Here is a 22,168-nt window from a genome sequence, read left to right as displayed (position 1 = left end):
AGATTCTATTCTATTCTATTCTATTCTATTCTATTCTATTCTATTCTATTCTATTCTATTCTATTCTATTCTATTCTATTCTATTCTATTCTATTCTATTCTATTCTACCCTACCCTATCCTATCCTATCCATTACATACTGGATTTCCTATTTTCTCTTGTTGCTACACGACACAGAGAACTCAAATTCTAATGGAAATGATATTGATATTGAATAAGGACATCAGAATAGTTTCAGTTTCCATTCTGTCCTAGTGACTGGCTGTTAACTACAAACAACTGGCAACATGCTCTTAAAGCATTTAATATTGTTCACCTGCATGGAAGAACATCTCTGCATTTTTATAGTTATTTTATTTCTGCGCTCTTTTTTTCAAAAGAGGCTTAGATAGTTAAGCTTCACTGCTTCTGCAAATGTCATCTGCTCTTGCTTTCTGCTCTTTCCTTGAGAAAGCATTGCAGTGTGGAATCAGAGTGGATATTTCATCCATTTCCATCGATTCTTGCCACATACTTTCTACTTTTTAGTTCATGCAAATGTCCAATTTCCCCTGTCACCTGATGCCACAAAATCCATTCCCCTTATGTGCAATTTATGGAGAGAGGGTTAATGATCTAATTTCATCAGCCACAAGGGTGAGGCATTTCAACATATGTTATGACATTTTCTACATTTTCCCAGGCAGAGTATGTTAACTTTCTAATTATAATAGTTATTTTCTTTAGGGACTGGTCTCACTGCAAATGATTGAAGCAGACAGCATCTCATTGTAGACAATAATTTTGATTTGTTCTGCTCTGAAGTTTGTCCTTGGAAGTTTGTCCTCATTTAAAGCAGTAGAACACAGAATATAGAACATAGAATTATAGGAGTGGAAGGAACCTCAGAAGTCTTCCAGTCCAGCCCCCTGATCAAGGCAGGAGATCTTATACCATTCCAGTCAAATGGTTGTCCAGTCTATTTTTGAAAACCTCCAGTGATGGAGAACCCACAACTCTGTGGGGAGGGGGAGCTGTTTCATTGAGCAACTATTCTCAGTGTCAAAAAATTTCTCCTGCCTTCTAGGTTGGATTTCTCTTTAACAAGCTTCCACCCTTTACTTCTTGTCCTGCCCTCTTGGAGAATAAGTCAATCCCCTCTTCTCTGTGACAGCCCCTCAAATACTGGAAGATAGTTATCATGTCCACCCTAATCCTTCTGTTCAATAAGCTAGACATACCTAGCTCCTTCAACCATTCATCATAATATTTCACTTCTGTATCAGTTGTGTCCTTTCCAAGTCAACTTCATTTCTGCAACCTCAGAAAAAGAACAAAATATGTATTGAGTCATAGGGAATCACCATCCATTTTTTTCTGAGCTGTTTTTGGTTTAATGTCTCACTATTTTTTCTGACTTGTTCTGAAATAAGGCAGAGAGAAGAATCGCTATTGACATGGAAAGATTTAACTTGAAAGTTGTGGTGCAGATAATTCTATTTTTTCCTGCAAATTCATGAACACAGTTAAAATAATCCAACTAATATGAATTATGCTACAAATAGATGCCCAGGCATACTAGCCTGGTTTATTAATACATAAGTCATAGTGTGCTTTGTCTGGCATATGGATAAGAAAATTAAAATATGTTATGAGATTTTGACCTGTCTTTTACATTTTCAGTAGCCTGTTCTGATTTTTCCAGCATGACAGAGGTAATGAATACACGTGAACCTGTGATGGAGGAATTTATCTTGAGCCAACCTGAGGAAGAAGGAGGCACTTCCACTCAGGTAAGTGTATGTATGCAAATTGAATACAAAGCTACAGTCAGACAAGATCACATCTTCAAAGTCTGTCAGAACAATTTAGCTTCTTAGAATAAGCTAGAGTGAGACACCACAAGATTATAGTATATACAAATTGAAATCCACTGTGTGTTTTAATCTGAAGTGCAAGAAGGATTATGAGCTAGGTATTGTTATGACTGTCATTTTGGTGAAGCTTGGAGCTAAATTCCTTTTGAATATAATAGATGGTGACAGTATTTCATAAAACACAGTACTATCGAAGTTGCTCATGGAAACCTATTAGGTTTTACATCAGTGAATCAAGTGACAGATTTTAAAAAGTAGATTTAAGATCAAGGTGTTAGATAGACAACATCTGGAATGTAGAAATCCATGAACAACTACAGTGATTTTGAAGAACCACTGGAAAATGGTGATACCGGTACATACCAATCATATAAGATTGCCTTTTTGATCACCTATCTCTCTCTCTCTCTATATATATATAAGAGATGGGTAACCTTACAATAAACTGTACTTCATTTTTTTTGGATGACTTATAAATGATAGGGTGCTGATACAAGGTGGGTGAGACTATGTTGTATATGTGAGCAGGATCAGGCTGTTCTGATTTTCCCTATTTAGGGGAGGATACTGTGTTTCCAGCCTTAAAGTGGCAGAAAATTTAAATGCAACTTTTGACAATTAAAGAGCTTCCTTATTTACATTAAATGTAGCGCTCAATATGGAAATACTGATCTTCTTTTGACTAAATGCCATGCTCCTATATGCAATTTGGAACCTTAATAAAAAGTTCCCATAGATTCAAGATCCATTCTAAGGTTCTAAGACAGATTTTCCAGAAGAATATAATTTTGAGTGAAGAAATTAGACCTACTGCATCATATACCACATTTAAAACAAGTATTCACACTGTGTAGCCTTAATTAAGGTAATAATGAGGGAAATGATAGTCTATAATGAACATAACATACAGTGTTATTTTTCCAACTAAGCTCAGAGGTTGCTGGGGTGACATCCTGTTTTTGTTCAGTCTAATGAAAATAAGGCAATCCACTTTTGCACTGTATTTTCCTAATTTGTTTATATGTGACCTTTCAAAACCAAATTTTCGCAAAGTAGCTTACAATACACTGAAATAAAAAATAAAATTGTGAACAATAGTTAAAATACTGTACCTAGAAGTAAATGTAATTAAAATGCACACTAGTATGCATTGTCTCAACTGTCTATCAATTTGAGATTTCATATTTACAATGATTTATAATAACTTAGCACTTTGCCACAATTACTGTATTTCAGAGTAATGTTTTGCACAGTTTGTTTTTCGAGAGATGGCCTTTTGTTATAAATATGTATCTTTAGGGATAGCCTTGAGCAGAATCAGTTGTTATGTAAGTCTAGCCTATTTCCTGCTATAGTTCTAAAATACTGATTCAGGACATTTGAAATTGGATAGCTTATATAAGAAATTTATCTTTTCCTCTTTGTGGAATTTTTATGATTTAATGGAAAAAATATGGGGAGATATTGAAAATTGACAAATAAATGAGGACATCTGGATTCCTCCTTGCATAATTACACAAATGTATAAGAAAAGTACAATCTAGAAGTACCCATAATTTGAGAATCTCCCTAGGTTTTATGGATTTTCTTTGCAAGTTCTATTCTATTGTATGTCTGATGCATTATCTAATCATCTAATCATTATACACGCAAAGTATAACATGATAAAGATGAAATTATCTGAGGATTTGATAAAAGGCAAATAATAAGTTGAAAGAAAGTTATGGCAGGGGATCAGCTTGGCCATTTTTATTGGAAAATAGAGAGATCTGCCTTGGGCAACTACTAATGATAAGAAATATCTTATATTGATTAATGTATATCATAGCATTGATAACAATTCCACATCTCCATACATGTTACATGAATCCTTTTTATTTTTTTTCTACATGCGTATTTGTTAAAGTAAATGTCAGAAATCAGACTATTGTTGACATTTACTGCTAATTCCATGGAGATCTACTAGGAAGCTTAGAGGAAACATTTATCCTTTCATTGCATGCTAAATATCTATAGTAGTAAGCGATAGTAATGAAGATGCATTTGATAAAAACAATCAGAAGGCTTTGAGATTTACATTTCTTGACATTTCTTAAGTTTTTTTTTAAAAAAACCTCAGCAATTACTAGTAAATCTAAATATATAATACTACCAACAATGGATACACACACACAAACACACACACACACACACACACACACACACACACACACACACACATATGTTTATATGCGGAGTCGAATCCAGCCTGACCAAAATTAACCCTGATGACGCCAACAAAATCAGACTCGAAGTTACCAACATCCTCTGCACCAGCAAACCACCCAAAAGCAACTTACCCAAAGAGGAACAGACAGCACTACTTAACCTAAAAAAAGACACCAGCATAATCATTCTGCCAGCAGACAAAGGCAACGCCACGGTGGTAATGAATTCATCTGACTACCATACCAAATTATCCAACCTACTCCGAGACTCCACATACAAACTCCTCAAGACAGATCCCACCACCTACCTGGAAAAAACCACAAAATCCAAAATAAAAGCCACCCCCATCAGTGAAGAGATCCAGCAAACAATCATTCCCAGAGAAAAATCATCCAGATGTCCTAAGCTCTATGGTCTTCCCAAGATACACAAAGAAGGAACCCCACTCAGACCCATAGTCAGCTCCATAGGCTCACCTCTACAAAATCTAGCCAAATTTCTTGCCAAACAACTACAGCCTTATGCAAATTCCATCACCTCACATGTACAAAACTCATTCCAATTCATAGAGATCATAAGTAAACTAAACTTACAGCCCTGTGACCTACTTGTGAGCTTCGATGTCATATCCCTCTTCACCCAAGTGCCAATCAAAGAAGCCTTGACAGCTATCCTAAATAAATACAACCCCCCAAAACACATCCTAGATCTGACCAACCACTGCCTATCAAACACATACTTCATCTACAATGGACAAAGATACAAACAAATGGAAGGAGCACCCATGGGATCACCCCTTTCACCTGTCATCGCAAACCTCTACATGGAACACTTTGAGACCCTCGCTCTAGAAAAATCCAACCACAAACCAAAACTCTGGCTCAGATACGTAGATGACACCTTCGTAATCTGGCCACACGGCAAAGAAAAACTGGATGACTTCCTCACACATCTCAATAGCTTACACCCCAAAATACAATTCACCATGGAAACAGAAGCTAACAATCAACTTCCCTTCCTTGACGTCTTAGTCTACAAGAAATCCAACGGTTCCCTAGGACACACTATCTACCATAAAAAAAAACACACAAACCGCTATCTGAACGCACTCTCACACCACCACCCAGCACAGATCAACTCCGTAGCCAAGACACTCATCTCCAGAACAAAACACCTAGCTGACGAACAACACCTAAAAACCGAACTACACACTCTCACTAATGTACTAACAGCCAACGGATTCCAAAGAAACATGATTACCAACTTAATCTGAAGAGAGACACCCACAAAAACCCAAGACAGAGAACAAGAAAATGGCAAAGCCCTCCTCCCATACTTAAAAGGCACCACAGACAGAATCAGCAAGATCCTCCAAAAACACAACATCAAAACAGCATTCTACACAGACAGAAAAATATCCACCATCCTAAGAAACCCCAAAGACATAATTGGGTTAGAAAACCAAGGAGTATACAAAATCCCATGCACCACCTGCCCCACCACATACATCGGACAGACCAACAGAAGAATAAGTGCACGCATTGAAGAGCACAGGAACTCACTCAGAAAGGGAGAACAAACTTCATCCCTGTTCCAACACTTTAAAGCCACGGGACATGAAATTGATTTTAAGAAAAACCAGAACTATCGCCAAAATTGAACATTTTAACAACAGAATAATCAGAGAAGCCATCAAGATAGAAAAACGCCCTCACAGCATGAACAAACGAGATGATACCTCTCGCCTACCAGCCATTTGGAAACCCGCCTTGATTGACAGACGAGTCCCAACCACCAAGAATGATACCAGACCCAAACTCATGATAACATCACATGACATCACCACCACACAACCATTCAAAAAGCAAATCCGAACCCACAACGATAACAACACACAACCACAAAACAGAAACCTAACTACAGCTGCAACATTAGCCACTTTAAACCCCTCCAAACCACACAATAAGCAAACTGACACCCACTATAAAAACATGGCACCACCACAAACACGGAGCCGAACAAAAGCAGCACAACTCACCAGTTCAGGTTTAAGGCTGGCAGCAGAGACCAGCCCATCCACTCAAACCACATCCCCACCCAATCAGAACACAGCCCCCATTCAAAACACACTCCCACCCAATCAGAACACAGCTAACCCCCCACCCAATCAGAGCACACCTCCACCCACAGAACACACCCCCTCTGGCAGTTTAAAAAAAGAAGAAGAAACAGCCACTACCACACACTTCTCCCAGAAGAACGAAGCTGAAGTCACCAGCCTGAGGATGACGGATGAGATTTTGTTGAAACGTCGCCCTGATACCTCCAATTCTACGTGGGGAAAAACCCAAATGACCAAAGATCTACATACAAACTATATATAGGTGTATTATCTTTACAACTTTTCTCATTAAGTATAAGATGACATAGAGGTATCACACAATCCTTAAAAACAACACCAGGCTAATCTCTCAATTTCTAATTTTCCCCATTCTAAATTATTTTCTCCATTAGTTGGTAGATTTGGCAAAAAATAAAACAAACACATGAAAATCCATACCTATTTCCTTGTATGTTTTTCCTAATATACATATTTTTGTCTAAGGGTTTCCTTCCATACTGTATTTCATTCTTAAAATACTTTGTTTCTGTTCATTCTTCCTCAGTTTACATATTTTACATGCATTCCTATTGAAGAATAATCATTTTTACGATGTGGTATATTCTGTTTTCTGAAGTCTGGAGACATACTCATTTTATACCTAAGTGATTAAGAATTTCAGTCACTGCTCTGAATCTGGTGGTTAGACTCCACATATTTACACTGGGATGAATTTAAAAAGTGCTTGATAATTGTTAAAATGCAACGAATGAGGCACCCTCTGTGCACATTAACCCACCCCTAGAATCTGCACCTGTTAGCATCTACTACATTAGAATTAGTCTGCTGTATACCAGTCTGAACTGAATTACTCAGGGATATATTGACCAATAACATGTCTCCAGGCAGAGATATCCACAGCTGGTCATGATGATCTCCAAATGAGGAAACATATGTTCTTACTGTACGTCCAAATGCCATCCAACTTCTTAGGTACTTGTAGCCAGTGTTGCTATTCAAGGGGCAAAGTTTGCATTTTAATGTTATAACACCTGTTTGATCACTTGTCCTTCCATTTGTAGTTACTTCAAGGGCTCATCTATACCTCTTTCCTATCTATGTATTATAAATTCTGCCACTTCCCAGCATTAGAAGCCATGGTGGCACAGTGATTAGAATCCAGTATTGAAGGCTAATTCTGCTGACTGCCAGCAGTTCGATTCTCACCAGCTCAAGGTTGATTCAGCCTTCCATCCTTCTGAGGCTAGTAAAATGAGGACCCAGATTGTTGGGGGCAATATGATGACTCTATAAACCCCTTAGAGATGGCTGTAAAGGACTATGAAGTGATATATAAGTTTAAGTGCTATTGCTAGTAGCTGGCTGGGGTTGAGCTGTGATGTTTGAACTGCTGATAGACATGAACAATAACTGGAAGACCACAAGCTCACCATCCCAGGGTTAAAACAAAATACCTGTCAGTCCTCCCTCGATTTGAACCTTAGCAAGAATGATACATGACTCCATTTTTGAGAGTAAGGTATAGTTTTACTAAAGTTAAGTGAAATACAGTAAAGCAAAGCCAGGTCTGAGGTTCCCTGGCCAATTTGCTCATGAAAACCCGTTGTTTCCCATGTTTGCCTCCCTTTGATCCCCTTGTGCCCTACCATATTCAAACCAGATATTTTTGGAATGGTCATCCTTGGAATTCAGCTGCATTCTTCTTCCTGGCCAGGTGTCCTTGAGTTGTTGTCTCTGGCTGATACAAAGCAGTTTGGAAAGTCCCCCGCTTCCTCCCCTCCCCTCCACCTCCCCCCCCCTGTTGTTTATGGCAGGCTGGCACTGAACAATTTGAAAGCAGGAGTGAAGTGGCAGATCTGACAATGCCTCAGCATAGACTATATGGTTAAGATTTGTTTATTTTTAATTAAAATAATTTTAAATATTTTTTAAAAATATATTTTAAAACCTCCATCCACGCTAAGGAATGGACAACTTATTAGGGATGTTAGCTAATCCCTTCCTGGGGTTTTTGAAATTAATTGAAAACCCATGCATACCTAGAAACCATGCTTCTCTATTGCAAGTATTTATGGAGTCTGTTCTGACTGGCAGTTGGTTCTGTTTCTTTCTCTACCTGGCATCTAGCTTTCGAAATCTTCCATATAAGGAGACTGAAACCAAATCTGGAGTCATTTATATGAAGAGTGATCTGATGAAGCTTGTATTGAAAAATCATCCTGTTCTAAGTAACCATGCTCTTTACTATTTGCAGTATAATTGCTCTAATGGTTTCATAACAATTGTCATCGTTGCTATGAGTTGAGGCTGTCAACTGCATTCATGCCAGATGATTAAATATTGGATATTTGTATTACACAAATATTAATCATCAAACTGATAGAATGTAAATAGCAATATGTCACAATAAATTACCATTGTCCATTGTTTATAGCAGTGTCAATAAAGTACAAAAGGTGGGAGGCAAAGATTCTTGGTTTGCCAGGACAAAACCTACACTATTTCTTATTTCTGTTGCCCAATGGAATTGTATCAGGCTGGTAAATATTTGAGCTAAGAGGCCACAGCACAAGGCAATGGGCTTTGAAGGCCAAACTTCTTGTTTTTTTTAGGATAGTACCAAGAAATCCATCTGTCTGTCGACCTTCTCATTTTGTCAGTTCCAGATATTCCAACATGTTCTTCCCTGGGCTAAAGGGAAGAAGTGTTCCTTGGTATGACAGAAAACAACCTTTTACTTGAATTCACCATCAAAATATTCCTTACCTTTAATTGGTTTTAATGTTCAGACTGGTTAAGATAACCAGTTTAAGGTGAGGTTTTCAGACAAACTGGGATAAATTGCATGGTAAGAATTCTTTCAGAGGCCATTCCTTTCTGTCTTTTGAGTATAAAATGGAAAATGCAAGTTTGCAAGAGGCCCAAAACAGATTATGAAGGGCACAGCTGCCATCACCACCACCAATGGAGAATTGATAGTCAACAGGATGCCACTAAAAATAAAATCACTCATTTGTAATGTGGACATATCCATTTCCTCTAGAACTTTAGGTTAGCTTTCCTGGTTTGTGAAAGTTTGTGTTGTAAGATTGTACTAATTATTTCTATGGGATTTGATATTTTTCCCTTTTTATAATCTTTAATGGTATTTTAAAAAATTGAAAGAGTGAATATCCATTTGTCTCTATAGTTATTTTTTTATATGTGTCATTACATCCTGATCATCATGATAAAACTAATTCAATTCTTCATTGTACTTCATAGGCTTTTCCGGATGCCCATGAAAAGTATCCAAAACTGTCAAAGAGATTACCATCCATTGTGGTAGAGCCCTCTGAGGTGGGGGATGTTGAAAGTGGAGAGCTTCGTTGGCCGCCAGAGGATCTGAAATCACTGGAAGACAAGAAGGCTCTCGCTGCTCAGAGATCCTGTGCTCAGCAACACCAGATGGATCTTGAAAGTATGAGCATTTTAATAACTTTTACTGGGAAAAACATGTGGAAAAGAGTGTGACATTGCCTGTACTAGTTCACCATAATATTAATACCAAAAAAATGTTAAACTGGTGTGTTCTTATTCCTCTGGTGGGATATTCTAATATATCCAACATAGGCAGACCTGGTCTTTGAATTCCATTAGATCAGCAACTTAAATGTTAAATGGCAAAGGATTACATAGTAAAGGTAAAGGTTCCCCCGCACATGCGTGCTAGTCGTTTCCGACTCTAGGGGCCGGTGCTCATCTCCGTTTCAAAGCCAAAGAGCCAGCGCTTGTCCAAGGACATCTCCGTGGTCATGTGGCCGGCATGACTAGACGCCAAAGGCGCATGGAACGCTGTTACCTTCCCACCGGAGTGGTCCCTATTTTTCTACTTGCATTTTTTACGTGCTTTCGAACTGCTAGGTTGGCAGAAGCTGGGACGAGTAACAGGCGCTCACTCTGTTATGCGGCACTCGGGATTCGACCCGACAAACTGCCGACCTTCTGATTGACAAGCTCAGCGTCCTAACCCACTGAGCCACCGCGTCCCTAATGATTACATAAGTGTAAGCCAAACATTTGGCCACCATGCTACCTGTTCTTGTGACAGAGCACCGTGACAATCCTGGATTCTTCTAAGATCATGCACCCTTTCCTCCTCCAGCTTAACCCTTTGGAAAGTTCAGCTTCTATTGACAATTATTCAAACACATTATATCGCTTAGTATAATTTTTGAGATAAAGTAACTTCATATATTATGCTTTTTCATCAGTTCTGTTTAACAAACTGTAGCTAGGTTAATCATAATTTCTCATGTTTGGCTAACTAGCTATTGGAAGTGAATGCAGTCTGAGGTGGAAAAAGGGAGGAGTAGTTTGTTAGTTTTAAGTAAAGCATATGTGTGAAGAACAGAAAATCAACACAGGAACAATTGTTTCTCTGCAGGTGCTTCGCCACACCAGGACATTGGAGATAGTACAAAATGCAGTGAAAGCAGAACTGAGGATGACTAAGGAACTTCATTCAACAAACTGAAGCTGTGGTGGGACCCTAATTGGAAAGCTGGCACATTCCGAAGGCTTGTCAACATGCTCTATTTTAAAACCATAGAAGGTTTTAATTTTAGTTCTATTATTAGATTAGTACATGGCAAGAAATTTAGAGGCTTTAGAACTGCTTCTTTTTCAGGCTGGGATTCTTATCATTTCAATTTCCTTTGAGGAAAAATGGAGCACATTAGGTGGTTCTTCCTGGTTCCTTTTGTTAATGCCACAAAGGAAAAATAGAAGCAAAACTATTCATATCAAACACAAAAAATATATCAATTGCAATTAGCACTTGTAAGTGAAATTGCCTGTTAAAGATAAAAGAGCTATCTGGTATTGATACCAAGACACAGGGTTTGTTTGCTATAGAATATATCAAATCAATTAAACCTCTTTTGTTTTAGCCATTTAAAACTAGCACTGTGATATTATGGATAATAGATGTAATATAATGTCACCTTCTAACTTTGTACCTTTTTTGTATAGAAATGCAAGTTTCACATTTAAATCTGGATTAAATGGAGAATTTAGGACTGCCTTTTTGTGTTGCACAGCAGGGATCTGTACTTATCCCTTATCTCTTTTTCTGTGCAAATTCAAGTGAACCAGCTTTTTATTAACATTGCATTTGAAAGAAAATGAGTTAACATTTAAGGAATTCTTTACCAATGTACATTTTGAATGGAAATAGCTATTCATTATTGTTTGTGAACTGAGTTAGATCTGTGTAACTTCAGCAGCCTTTTCTATTGTTTGTGCAAATAATTTGTGACCCAAATGCTAACCTGGTTTAATTGAGCCTGTTTCAAAAGGGGAAAAGAGAATATTGCTTATGTCATTGCTGTTTTAGGACATTTCCAAGGCATTTGTATATAGACTCTGCTGAAATTTTTATCTATACTTTTGGATCAAAGCCTTGGTGAGCAGTGGGCTAATGCCTCCTTAAGTAACACCAGCTGCCTGCAATTATTGCAGGTTCGCATCCCACCAGGCTCAAGGTTGACTCAGCCTTCCATCCTTCCGAGGTAGGTAAAATGAGGACCCAGATTGTTGGGGGCAATTAAGCTGACTTTGTAAAAATGCCGCTTTGGGGGGTGGGGCGAAAGCCCTAATAAGCAGGCATATACATAGAATGAAGGCTACTGCTAAGCTTGTAAGCCGCCCTGAGTCTTCGGAGAAGGGCGGGATATAAATGGAATTAAAATAAAAAAAATAAAAAAAATAAAGACTAGGCAGAAATGGCCAGGATAGGCATAAGATGCATTTTTATGTACTTAATGATGTCCCTCAGACCATCTGCTTTATTTGCATTATTTAATCTACTGTAGGCTTTTGGACAGGGAGGAGGGTCTCATGTGGGACCTCATGGTAGCTGTGAATAGGATCAAATTGATACAGCAGTTATTCCCAAGAGTGCTTTCAAATGCTCTAACTTCAACGTGGTCACCAAAATACAATCACCAGAATTGGGTAAAAGTCATGACAAAGTGATATGATGAAGCGAAGCGATATTTGTATGGTGTTGATTTCAAGATAAAGTCTACTTGACTTGATTCTTGTATTTTGATGTCTTAGGATGGGTTTTCACTATTTTATCACAAAGAAAGTTTTCTTTCTGTAAGGAATTAAATTGAAATAAAGCTCTCCAGGGGGAAGAGATGCTAAAGTACATTTTATGTGTATATGGTAGTAATCATAGTTCAGCTTATGAAAACAATATTGGGATGGGTGGGAATGATAAATGTTCACTCGTGATTTATATAAATAATCATTATTATTATGAGCATCAGCCTTAATGTGCTTGAAAACCAGCTAAGGTAATTTTTAGAAGTATTCAATTTTTTAAATTTTATTTTCTTAATATGGGGTTCATGCTTTATTTTAAAAGCGCCTACCAATCTTAGATTAACAGATTGAACTCTGTGTGGGCATAAAAAGTTCTAATAAGGATTGGTCTAGAAATATGTGTGCACAGGAAATTACAGAGATGACCTTAGAGAAGCAATGCGGCATTTAGCAAAACATGAATTTAGTCCCAGAAAGGAATAAAATGTTAGTAAAAAACTTAAACTAACTCTGCCTTAATTCTCTTATAAGAAAGGAAGGACAAAACAACATTGGGCTTTCAGGATTGATAGGTCAGGTCAGGAAACAGATACCACAGGAAATTCTAGAATGCTACTTGACTGGTATGAACTATAATAGCCGAATCTTGAAAGCTTCTTCCTTTCCTGGGCTTCGTTCATGTTAACTAATTGAAATGTTCCTTTTCCAAGTTCATCTCTGTGGCTCTCTCCAGTGTAACAGGAAATATTTTATAGTAGTCTGTTCTTTAGAGGGATAAAGTAGCCTTCTGCTAAGTTAAACCTTGTGAAATTTTATAAGGGGAGTTCTGTGTTTATGGAGTAACGTGAGTTACTCTTCTACACTTATTCACTCAACCCACTTCTTCTATCTGTCCCCACTTACAATTCTTGAAAAATGAAAATGAAAGCACTTATTCTCCCTCATTCCACAAAAATGTCCTAAGTGTACATCTACTGTTTTTAAGAAAAAGAGAAATTAAATTTGATTGTAAACTTCCACTGTTATGACTGCTCTTCAAATCATATATCAGTCTCACTTCTAAAATGAGTAACAATTCCAAATTTTGTTATAATGTTATTTTGTTATAATGAATGAAATATATATATATATATATATTAGGATCCTTTTCACTGCATGAGGATCACTGCCAGTATAATCAAAAATATTTTAATAGGATCATTCTATATATATTCTTAGTTACCAAATTTTAATATATTTATTTAAAAACTGTTGTGTAACAGTAGAAGTAAGGTAGAAGTATACAACTTTTTCTTAGACAAAGTGAGCATAATGCAGCTTATGTATGAAAGATAATTCCTTATTTTGGGTGCTAGGTGGCTGGTGCTGGTTCCATCATGTAGGGTTGCTATGTTGAGAGAGGTTATATTTCCAATATAGGATAAGGGACTCAACTTGGTTTAATGTTTAATGCATCAGAGTAGAAATCAAGAGTCCCACCTTAGGCACAAAGCCAGCTGGGTGATCGTAGGCCAGTCTCCTTGCCAAGAAACCTGCAGGAACTTATCCAGGCAGTCACCAAGAACCAACACTGACTGAAAGGCACAAAAATAAAATAATTAAACTGGACAAAATATGTCCTATTATGATGGATTTTATTTTTCAAAAAAAATTGAAGTCATACTCTTGTCACCAAGTGATCTTTTAGTTGACTGACTTAAATTTAGCCCACCTCAGGTCTGGTGAAAAACAAAACCAAACTTAGAAGTCATAAACCCCATTTAGCAATTCTCTCTTATATAGTCTGCCAAATGCTTTGAATACAAATTATGCAGAATATGATAACTAACATACTGCTTTATAGCACTCTCTAAGTAGTTTAAAGAGTCAGCATATTGCCCCCAATAATCTGGGTCCTCATTTTACCAACCTCAGAAGGATGGAAGGCTGACTCAACCTTGAGCTGGACAGGAACAAACTGCTGGCAGTTGGCAGAATTAGCCTGCAATACTGCATTCTAAACACTATGCCACCTGCGCAGTGCACACTGGGGCTCCTATATGATCTGTAGCTCAAATTAGTTTGTGACCATTGTATTTGCAAGAAAATCTAGCAAGGTTTTATTCAAAAGTGAATATATGTAGGAATATAACTTAATTCCAGCTGTTCTCAACAGGACTTAATGTAGTCTTGATAAAGAGCTGAATATAAATTTCAGAATACTTTGTTACTTAAAATGAAGGGCTGGATGACAATCCTCCAGCATTTTTCATCTGCCTCCTTTACCTCCAAAGCCACCCGCATCATTTCTTTTGGGAACCCACATTCATGCTATTGTGTATAGGCTCAGATTGCATTGTGCAGCTCTAAATGTCTTCAAGGTGACACAATTTATACAGAATGCTAGGATATAGGCTGATACAATGAAATTGAATGGTAAGACATTTGGCATAGCAGAAGGAAGTATTTGTAGAGTGCATGAGTCAAAGATCTGGAAATGACTTGGACAGATTTAAAAAACGAATTACCGGTAGACAAATTCATGGAGAATAGGGTAATGAATGTTGAGTAATCATGATGGCTATATAATCATCAGAATCAGAGGCAGAGCATTTTTCAGTAAAAGTTGCTTAGAAGCCCAAATGAGAGGATGATATTGTGTTCATGTCTTGGTTGTGGACTAATCATAAGCACCTCCATGGTTACTGTAGGAACATGCTGCTGATCAAGATAGACTGTTGGTTTGCTCCAGCTTAGCTTTTCTGATCGTATGCTAAATGTAAATGCTTTAATTACATTTTGTTAAGTAGCATTTAATTTAAAGAGAGGTAAATTTTATAAATTAATGAGAAAGGAAAGTGATAAAACTGTTTCAGGAATACACATGTTGTATTCAATGGTGCATAACCACATATATGACATTACTTTATCTGTATACCAGAGTATTGTCCTGCCTACTAAACTTAACTGATTGTTTCTGTATTTCCTTTGTTTTGGATGATATGCTTTGTAGGAAGGGGGAAACACTCAGAATAGTTGGTCATATTTTTGTAGACTATTAAAAACAAGATGTTGATAAAGATTTGATGGACTATAATATATTGTTGGATTCTGCACCTTTGTAACTTTCTTTTTTTTAATTGCCATCTGTGTATAAACTCCAATAATGCTATGTCTTGCAGATGTAATTAAATCAATTAAAAGCCTACATGGACCTAATTTGGTAAACTAGTATATCAAATATTTATTTTAAAATGAGTTCCCAATTTGACAAGCAAAGTTTCCTCTACTGTCAAAAGCTACATTGGTGAAGATATAAGAAACCTATAATATTCCTGTAATAAGGGTCAGTGATGGAAAGTGTGTAGTTTAAATATCCAGATATATTCTATTTTCATTCAGTTCTGTCTAGCAGATCCTCTCCTAAAACACTTTTGACTGATGATGAAAATATTTACAGCCCAACATATAGATTATTTTTATAAAATAATACAGGCTTTGATCTATTGCTCCTAATGTAATAGTGAAAAACAATGTCCTTGCAGATTAGATCAAAGGAAAAAAAGTGACATTGCCATAGGTGTACATTACAGGCCATCCAATCAATCAGAAGAAATAGATGAACTCTTTGCCAACCAGTTAACAAATGTATGTAGGAAGCATATCACAGTAGTAATGGGAAACTTCAACTATCCAGATATCAACTGGGAGATATCAAACTCTGCAGTGAGTGGGAGATCAAACAGATTCCTAACCAACCTAGCTGACAAATACTGTATGTCATCCAAAAGGTGGAGGAGGGAACTAGAAGTAAAGCTATATTGGACCTAATTCTTACTAATAGAGAAGACGTGACAGAGGGAGTTAAAGTTGCCAAAACCTTGGGTGAAAGTGACCATGTTGTAGTGGAATTCAATATAATGCAAACACAAGCAATAGAAAATAATCCAACCAGTGTCTTAAATTTCAAAAGAGATGATTTTTAACTAACTCAGAGAGAACCTAGGAAAGATTCCATGGATGAAAATCCTAAAGGGGAAACTGCTCAAGAAGTGTAGGAAACTCTGAAAAATATGATCATAAAAGCCCAGTTGAGCACAATACCAATTAAAAAGAAAAACAAAAAATTCAAGAAGAAAGCAGTATGGCTGCACAAAGATCTCTCTGACAAACTGAAAGACAAACAAGACATGTACAAAAAATTGAAAGAGGGACATATAACTAAGGCTGATTATCATCCAGATTATCATCCAGCCAGAACATGTAAAGATGAAGTCAGGAAAGCAAAGGCTAAGAATGAACAAAAACTTGCAACAGAAATCAAGAATAATAAAAGTTTCTTTCAGCATATTAATAACAGAAAAAAGTCAATGAAACTGTAGGTCCACTAAAGAGAGGAGCTGGCAAGGAAGTAACAGATGGTAGAGAGAAAGCAGAGCTGCTTAACTCATTCTTTGTATCAGTCTTCATACAAGAAATTATAGCCCAACATACCAAAGAAACTACTGCAAAAGGCAAACTAAAAACCAAAATTAAAATAAGAAAAATGGTAAAAAAAACCACCTATCCGACCTTGACAAACATAAATGACTGGGACCCGACAGATTACATCCCAGAGTTCTGAAGGAGTTGGCAGATGTTATCACAGAACCATTGCACCATATCTTTCAAAAATCCTGGAGCACCGGGGAAGTACCTGAGGATTGGAAAAGGGCTGATGTGGTTCCCATCTTCAAAAAAAAAAAAAGGTGGGGGGGAACCAGACCCAGGAAACTATAGACCAATCAACCTAACATAAATACATAGAAAGATACTGGAAAATATAATAAAAAAACAGATCTGTGAACATCTAGAAACAAATAAAGTTATACCTAGTAGCCACCATGGCTTTGCTAAAAACAGATCATGCCAAACCAATCTTATTTCATTCCTTGACAAGGTGATCAAATTAGTAGATGAGCGAAATGCTGTGAACATAGTATACTTAGACTTCAGCAAAGCATTAGATAAAATAGATCACAATCTATTTCTTGGTAAACTAGAAAAATGTGGGCTAGACAGCATCACCATCAGATGGATTTGTAACTGGTTGACAAACCGTATTCAGTGAGTAGTCCTTAATGATATTACATCTACATGGAGGGAAGTAAGTAGTGGGGTACCACAAGGTTTCATTTTAGGTCCAGTACTCTTCAATATCTTCATAAATGACTGACATGAGGGAATAGAAGAGAAACTCATCAAATTTGCAGATGACACTAAGCTGGCAGGAATAGCCAACAGCCCAGAAGACAAGCTTAGGATCCAAAAAGATCTTGACAGACTTGAACAATGGGCCCTATCCAACAAAATGAAACTGTAACTGTGAGAGGGACTTTGGAGTCCTAGTGGACTTCACTTACACATGAGCTAGTGATGTGCGGCGGCAGCCAAAAAGCTAATACAATCCTTGGTTGTATAAACAGAGGCATAGAATCAAAAGTATTAGTACCATTTTATAAATCCTTAGTAAGACCACACCTAGTGACAGATTTTATTTTCCTGGGCTCCAAGATCACTGCAGATGGGGACTGTAGCCAAGAAATTAAAAGACGCTTGCTCCTGGGGAGGAAAGCCATGACAAATCTAGACAGCACACTAAAAAGCAGAGACATCACCCTGTCAACAAAAGTGCGTATAGTCAAGGCTATGGTCTTCCCAGTTGCAATGTATGGCAGTGAAAGTTGGACCATAAGAAAGGCTGAGCGCCAAAGAATTGAGGCCTTTGAACTATGGTGCTGGAGAAGACTCCTGCGAGTCCCTTGGACTGCAAGGCGATCAAACCGGTCAGTCCTAGAGGAGATCAATCCTGACTGCTCTTTAGAAGGCCAGATCCTGAAGCTAAAACTCAAATACTTTGGCCACCTAATGAGAAGGAAGGACTCACTGGAGAAAAGCCTAATGCTGGGAAAGATCGAGGGCAATAGAAGAAGGGGACGACAGAGAATGAGGTGGCTGGATGGAGTCACTGAAGCAGTAGGCATGAGCTTAAATGGACTCCAGAAGATGGTAGACGACAGAAAGGCCTGGAGGAATGTTGTCCATAGGGTCGCGATGGGTCGGACACGACTTCGCAGCTAACAACAACAACAAAGACCACACCTGGAATACTGCATCCAGTTTTGGTCACCACATTAAAAAAAAGATGTTGAGACTTGGAAAAAGTGCAAAGAAAAGCAATTAAGATGATTAAGGGCCTGGAGACAAAAACATATGAAGAAGGTCAGTTGCAGGAGTTGGGTTTGGCTAGTCTACAGAATAGACACGATACCAGTATTCCAGCCACAAAGAAGAGATGGTCAAATTATTATCCAAAGCAGGGCTTTTCAACCTTTCCACCCATTGTACCACTTTTAGGATATGGCGACATCCGAGTAGCACCAGTTGCCTAGGAAAAAAGTGATGTACAGGTAGTCCTCGACTTATAACAGTTCGCTTAGTGACTGTTTGAAGTTACAATGGCACTGAAAAAAGTGCCCCCCAAGCCACAGCTGAACAAGACACCTGCCTGGCCACCCAGCAGTGCTCTTCCTCCTGTCTGAGGTTTTCATTGTTGTGAACATTTCTGTTGAGGATTGGCAGTGGGGGTGGGGTGGGGTGGGGTGTTTGGTTTTTATTTCCCCCCCTCTGCTGGGTGGTTGCAGCAGGTTTGGTCACTTCACATGACCCTGGGACACTGTGACCATCATAAATATGAATCAGTTGCCAAGCATCTGAATGTAAATCACAAGACCCTGGAGATGCTGCAACATTCCAGATGATCGGCGCTTCTTCTGGGCTTAGCAGAAGCACCAGGATCAGTGCCAAGCTCCAGCTGGAGCCCGGCGCTGATCCTGGTGCTTCCACTGAGCCCTGACAGCCCTGCAGCTCCAGCCATCTCTCACTCAGGTTTGTGCGGTGCTGCCACCGGTTCAGCTCATTCCCCTCCCCTGCTACTACTTTTCTAGGATGGTCGCGTACCACCTGCCAGGTGCCAATGTACCAAAGGTGGTACCTGTACCACTGGTTGAAAAGCCCTGCTCCAAAGCACCAGAGGGCAGAATAAGAAACAATGGATGGAAACTGATCAAAGAGAGAAGCAACCTGGAATTAAGGAGAAACTTCCTAACAGTGAGGACAATTAACCAGTGGAACAGCTTGCCTTCAGAAATCATGGGTGCTCTATCACTGAAGGTTTTCAAGAAGAAACTAGACAGTCACTTGTCTGAAATGGTATAGGTTCTCCTACATGAACAGGGGGCTGGACTAGAAGACTCCAAGGTCCCTTCCAGCTCTATTCTATTCTATTATGGGGACAAAATAGAAGACCATTACTTTTGTGTTCAACATGGAATGGCTGTTGTTACATGCAAAATTTATTTATTTGTTTGTTTATATTGAATTTATATGCTGTCCATTCCATCATCCAAAGTTACTTTGGTTTGACTAGATAAAATGGCAGACCAGATAAAATTTGTTGAGTTCTACATGCTTTCTTTTATTTCTGTACGGTTTTTAAATGAAAGAATACAGCAGAAGTTTTGGAAAATAAGAGGAGGATTACAAATGGAAAATTATATTGTTTGCCCTTCCCCCACATTATTCTTCCAGAGGCAGGGCAATTTGAAACAAAAATCTGATCTGGACTCCCTAACAGATATAAGAAGGCACAAACAAATAATATAATTAATACAGAACGAGTGTCACTTAACTTTCCATTTACAAAGTTCTAAGCACAAGAAGGTGGCTTGGGGGAATCAAAGGGAGGGAGGGAGGGAGGGAAGGAGGCAGGGAGGAAGGAAGGAAGGAAGGAAGGAAGGAAGCAAGGAAGGAAGGAAGGAAGGAAGGAAGGAAGGAAGGAAGGAAGGAAGGAAGGAAGGAAGGAATTTTTAAAAGATGGGGAGATTCCAAAACATCCTAATATGCTTTATGTTCACAAATGGAGAATATGAGGAGTGAAGGAGGAATGCAAAACAATGAAACTGACAGAACTTACTTCAAGGTTGGAGGAGTGGAAGGAGCATTATCTTCTCCAGCCACTGATGAGGAATTCTGGGAACTGATTCAGTAGCAACTAGTCTCAAGACCTTTATCCATACATTAGGGTATAAATAATCTCACAATGGCTCAAGTGATTGAGAAAGATACTACCCTGTTTCCCCAAAAAGAAGACCCTGTCTTTCTTTTCCTCCCAAAGAGGCATTAGAGGCAGCTCCCCCATCTCGCCTCATGTTTTAGCATATAAGTAGGGCTTATTTGGGGGGTAGGGCTTATATAAGGTCCACCTCAAAAAATCAAGCTAGGCTTATTTTGGAAGTAGGGCTAATTTTCGGGGAAAACACGATATAAAATTAGTTTAAGAAATAATAAATGCCAGTGATAAAAGTAATACTGACAATCCACTTCAAAAATATTTACATCATTGGCAGTCCCACAAAAAAAACCAAGGAAAAAATAAATGAAAAAGAATTAAGAGTTACGCCAAAAGAAATGGAGTGGCTCAGTGCTGTGTATTGGAGTGTGTATTGTATTAAGCAATAGCTTAACAGATGACAGCTAGAAGAGGCTGTACATAACTGCCGCAAGGCGTGGCTCAGCTTTTGGCGGGAAAGCCTGGTTAAATTAATTGGCTGTCAGCTCAGCAGCCAGAGTATATAAAGGGCACAGGCAGCCCATTCTGTTGCTGGTTCTTCTCTACAAATAAAGAGCTGAATTCACTGCCTGGTGTCGTCTTGTGTGTGTTAACCCACTACACTTCACTGGCGACGAGGATGGGATCCTGCTTCAGAAAGAGCTGATTTAACAAAGGGCCCGCATTACTCACTGGGGGAAGAGGCATCTTCCCCAGCTACCGAGTTTAAGGGCTATCCGAAGCAGGATCTGCAGGACCAGACGCAACATGGCACAGTTCGGCAAGATCCAGCCATTTGACCCAAGGTGTCCTGAGCGATGGGAATCACACCTGAGTCAGGTCGAGTTCTACCTACCGGTGAACAGAATCACGGAGGACAGTATAAAGGTAGCGGCTCTAATGTGCACAAGCGGCCCAGCTGTTCACGATCTGGCCACTGGACTGTGCACGCCAACAGCCATTGGAGCCGTTACGTACAATGACCTCTTGGAAAAACTGAACAGGCATTTCAACAGAAGAATGTCTGAGCTGACCTGGCAATTCCATTTTGAAAAAAGGGATCAGCGATCAGCGGCCAGGCAAATCAGTGGCAGATTTTATCGCGGGGGTGCGACAAGCTGCCCGCCTTGGTAAATTCATGAATTTAGACAAGAGGCTTCACGACCAGGTCATTTTTGGCCTCCGGGACAAGCGGTTGCAGCAGAAACTTTGCGCCAAGCCGAACCTGACCTTCCAGGAGGTCCAGGATGAGGTTTTGGCCAGAGACTTGGACAATGGCACAGATCAGAGTAACCCTAGACCCAGCACTACCGGAGGGGCCATGTACCGAGCAAACGCTATGTACAATGGGAGGGGACATTGGGACGAGACAACTGACATCGACGTGGTTCACCAAGACCAGATGCCACAACAACGGCAAGGGCACAACAACAGCAGAAAGACCCAGAAGAAACTAACAACACCAATGACACAACACAAATGCACCTGCTGCGGATGCGGCACGACCCACCGCAAGTGTGCAGGCTGTGGGGGAAATCACACCAGAGCGGCCTGCAAATTCCGTACGGCCAAATGTCGGGCCTGCAGAAAAACAGGCCACATCGCAGCAGTCTGCCAAAATCGCCCCAGAGACAGCCTGCATGAGATCCAGTCCGAGGACGAAGATCTAACAGGTACCTGGGGGCCCCAGCAGTCGTCCATTGGCAATTTCAAAATATATAACACCGGGGTTCACCAGCCACTCACCCCAAAAATCAAATT

At 39.0% G+C, this 22,168-nt stretch overlaps 1 protein-coding gene across 2 annotated transcripts in view; it reads left to right on the top strand.

Annotated features, from left to right (window-relative positions):
• The window catches only part of LBHD2 (LBH domain containing 2), a 57,039-nt gene extending 41,571 nt beyond the window's left edge, over nt 1–15,468 (top strand). The window contains exons 3-7 of one of the 2 annotated variants that reach the window (XM_081319206.1): nt 1,663–1,772; nt 9,451–9,646; nt 10,613–11,632; nt 11,946–13,365; nt 13,559–15,468. In XM_081319206.1, the coding sequence (XP_081175332.1) occupies nt 1,663–1,772; nt 9,451–9,646; nt 10,613–10,680 (374 nt within the window). In that variant the 3' untranslated portion in view covers nt 10,681–11,632; nt 11,946–13,365; nt 13,559–15,468. The remainder of the gene's footprint in view (nt 1–1,662; nt 1,773–9,450; nt 9,647–10,612; nt 11,633–11,945; nt 13,366–13,558) is intronic. The other variant, XM_081319207.1, reaches the window with a different exon arrangement.
• Nucleotides 15,469–22,168: the final 6,700 nt, after the last annotated feature.

The sequence above is a fragment of the Vipera berus genome (assembly GCF_964194415.1).
Source record: "Vipera berus genome assembly, chromosome: 1".
Lineage (NCBI taxonomy): Eukaryota > Metazoa > Chordata > Lepidosauria > Squamata > Viperidae > Vipera > Vipera berus.
This window is presented reverse-complemented; position numbering and strand designations above follow the sequence as displayed.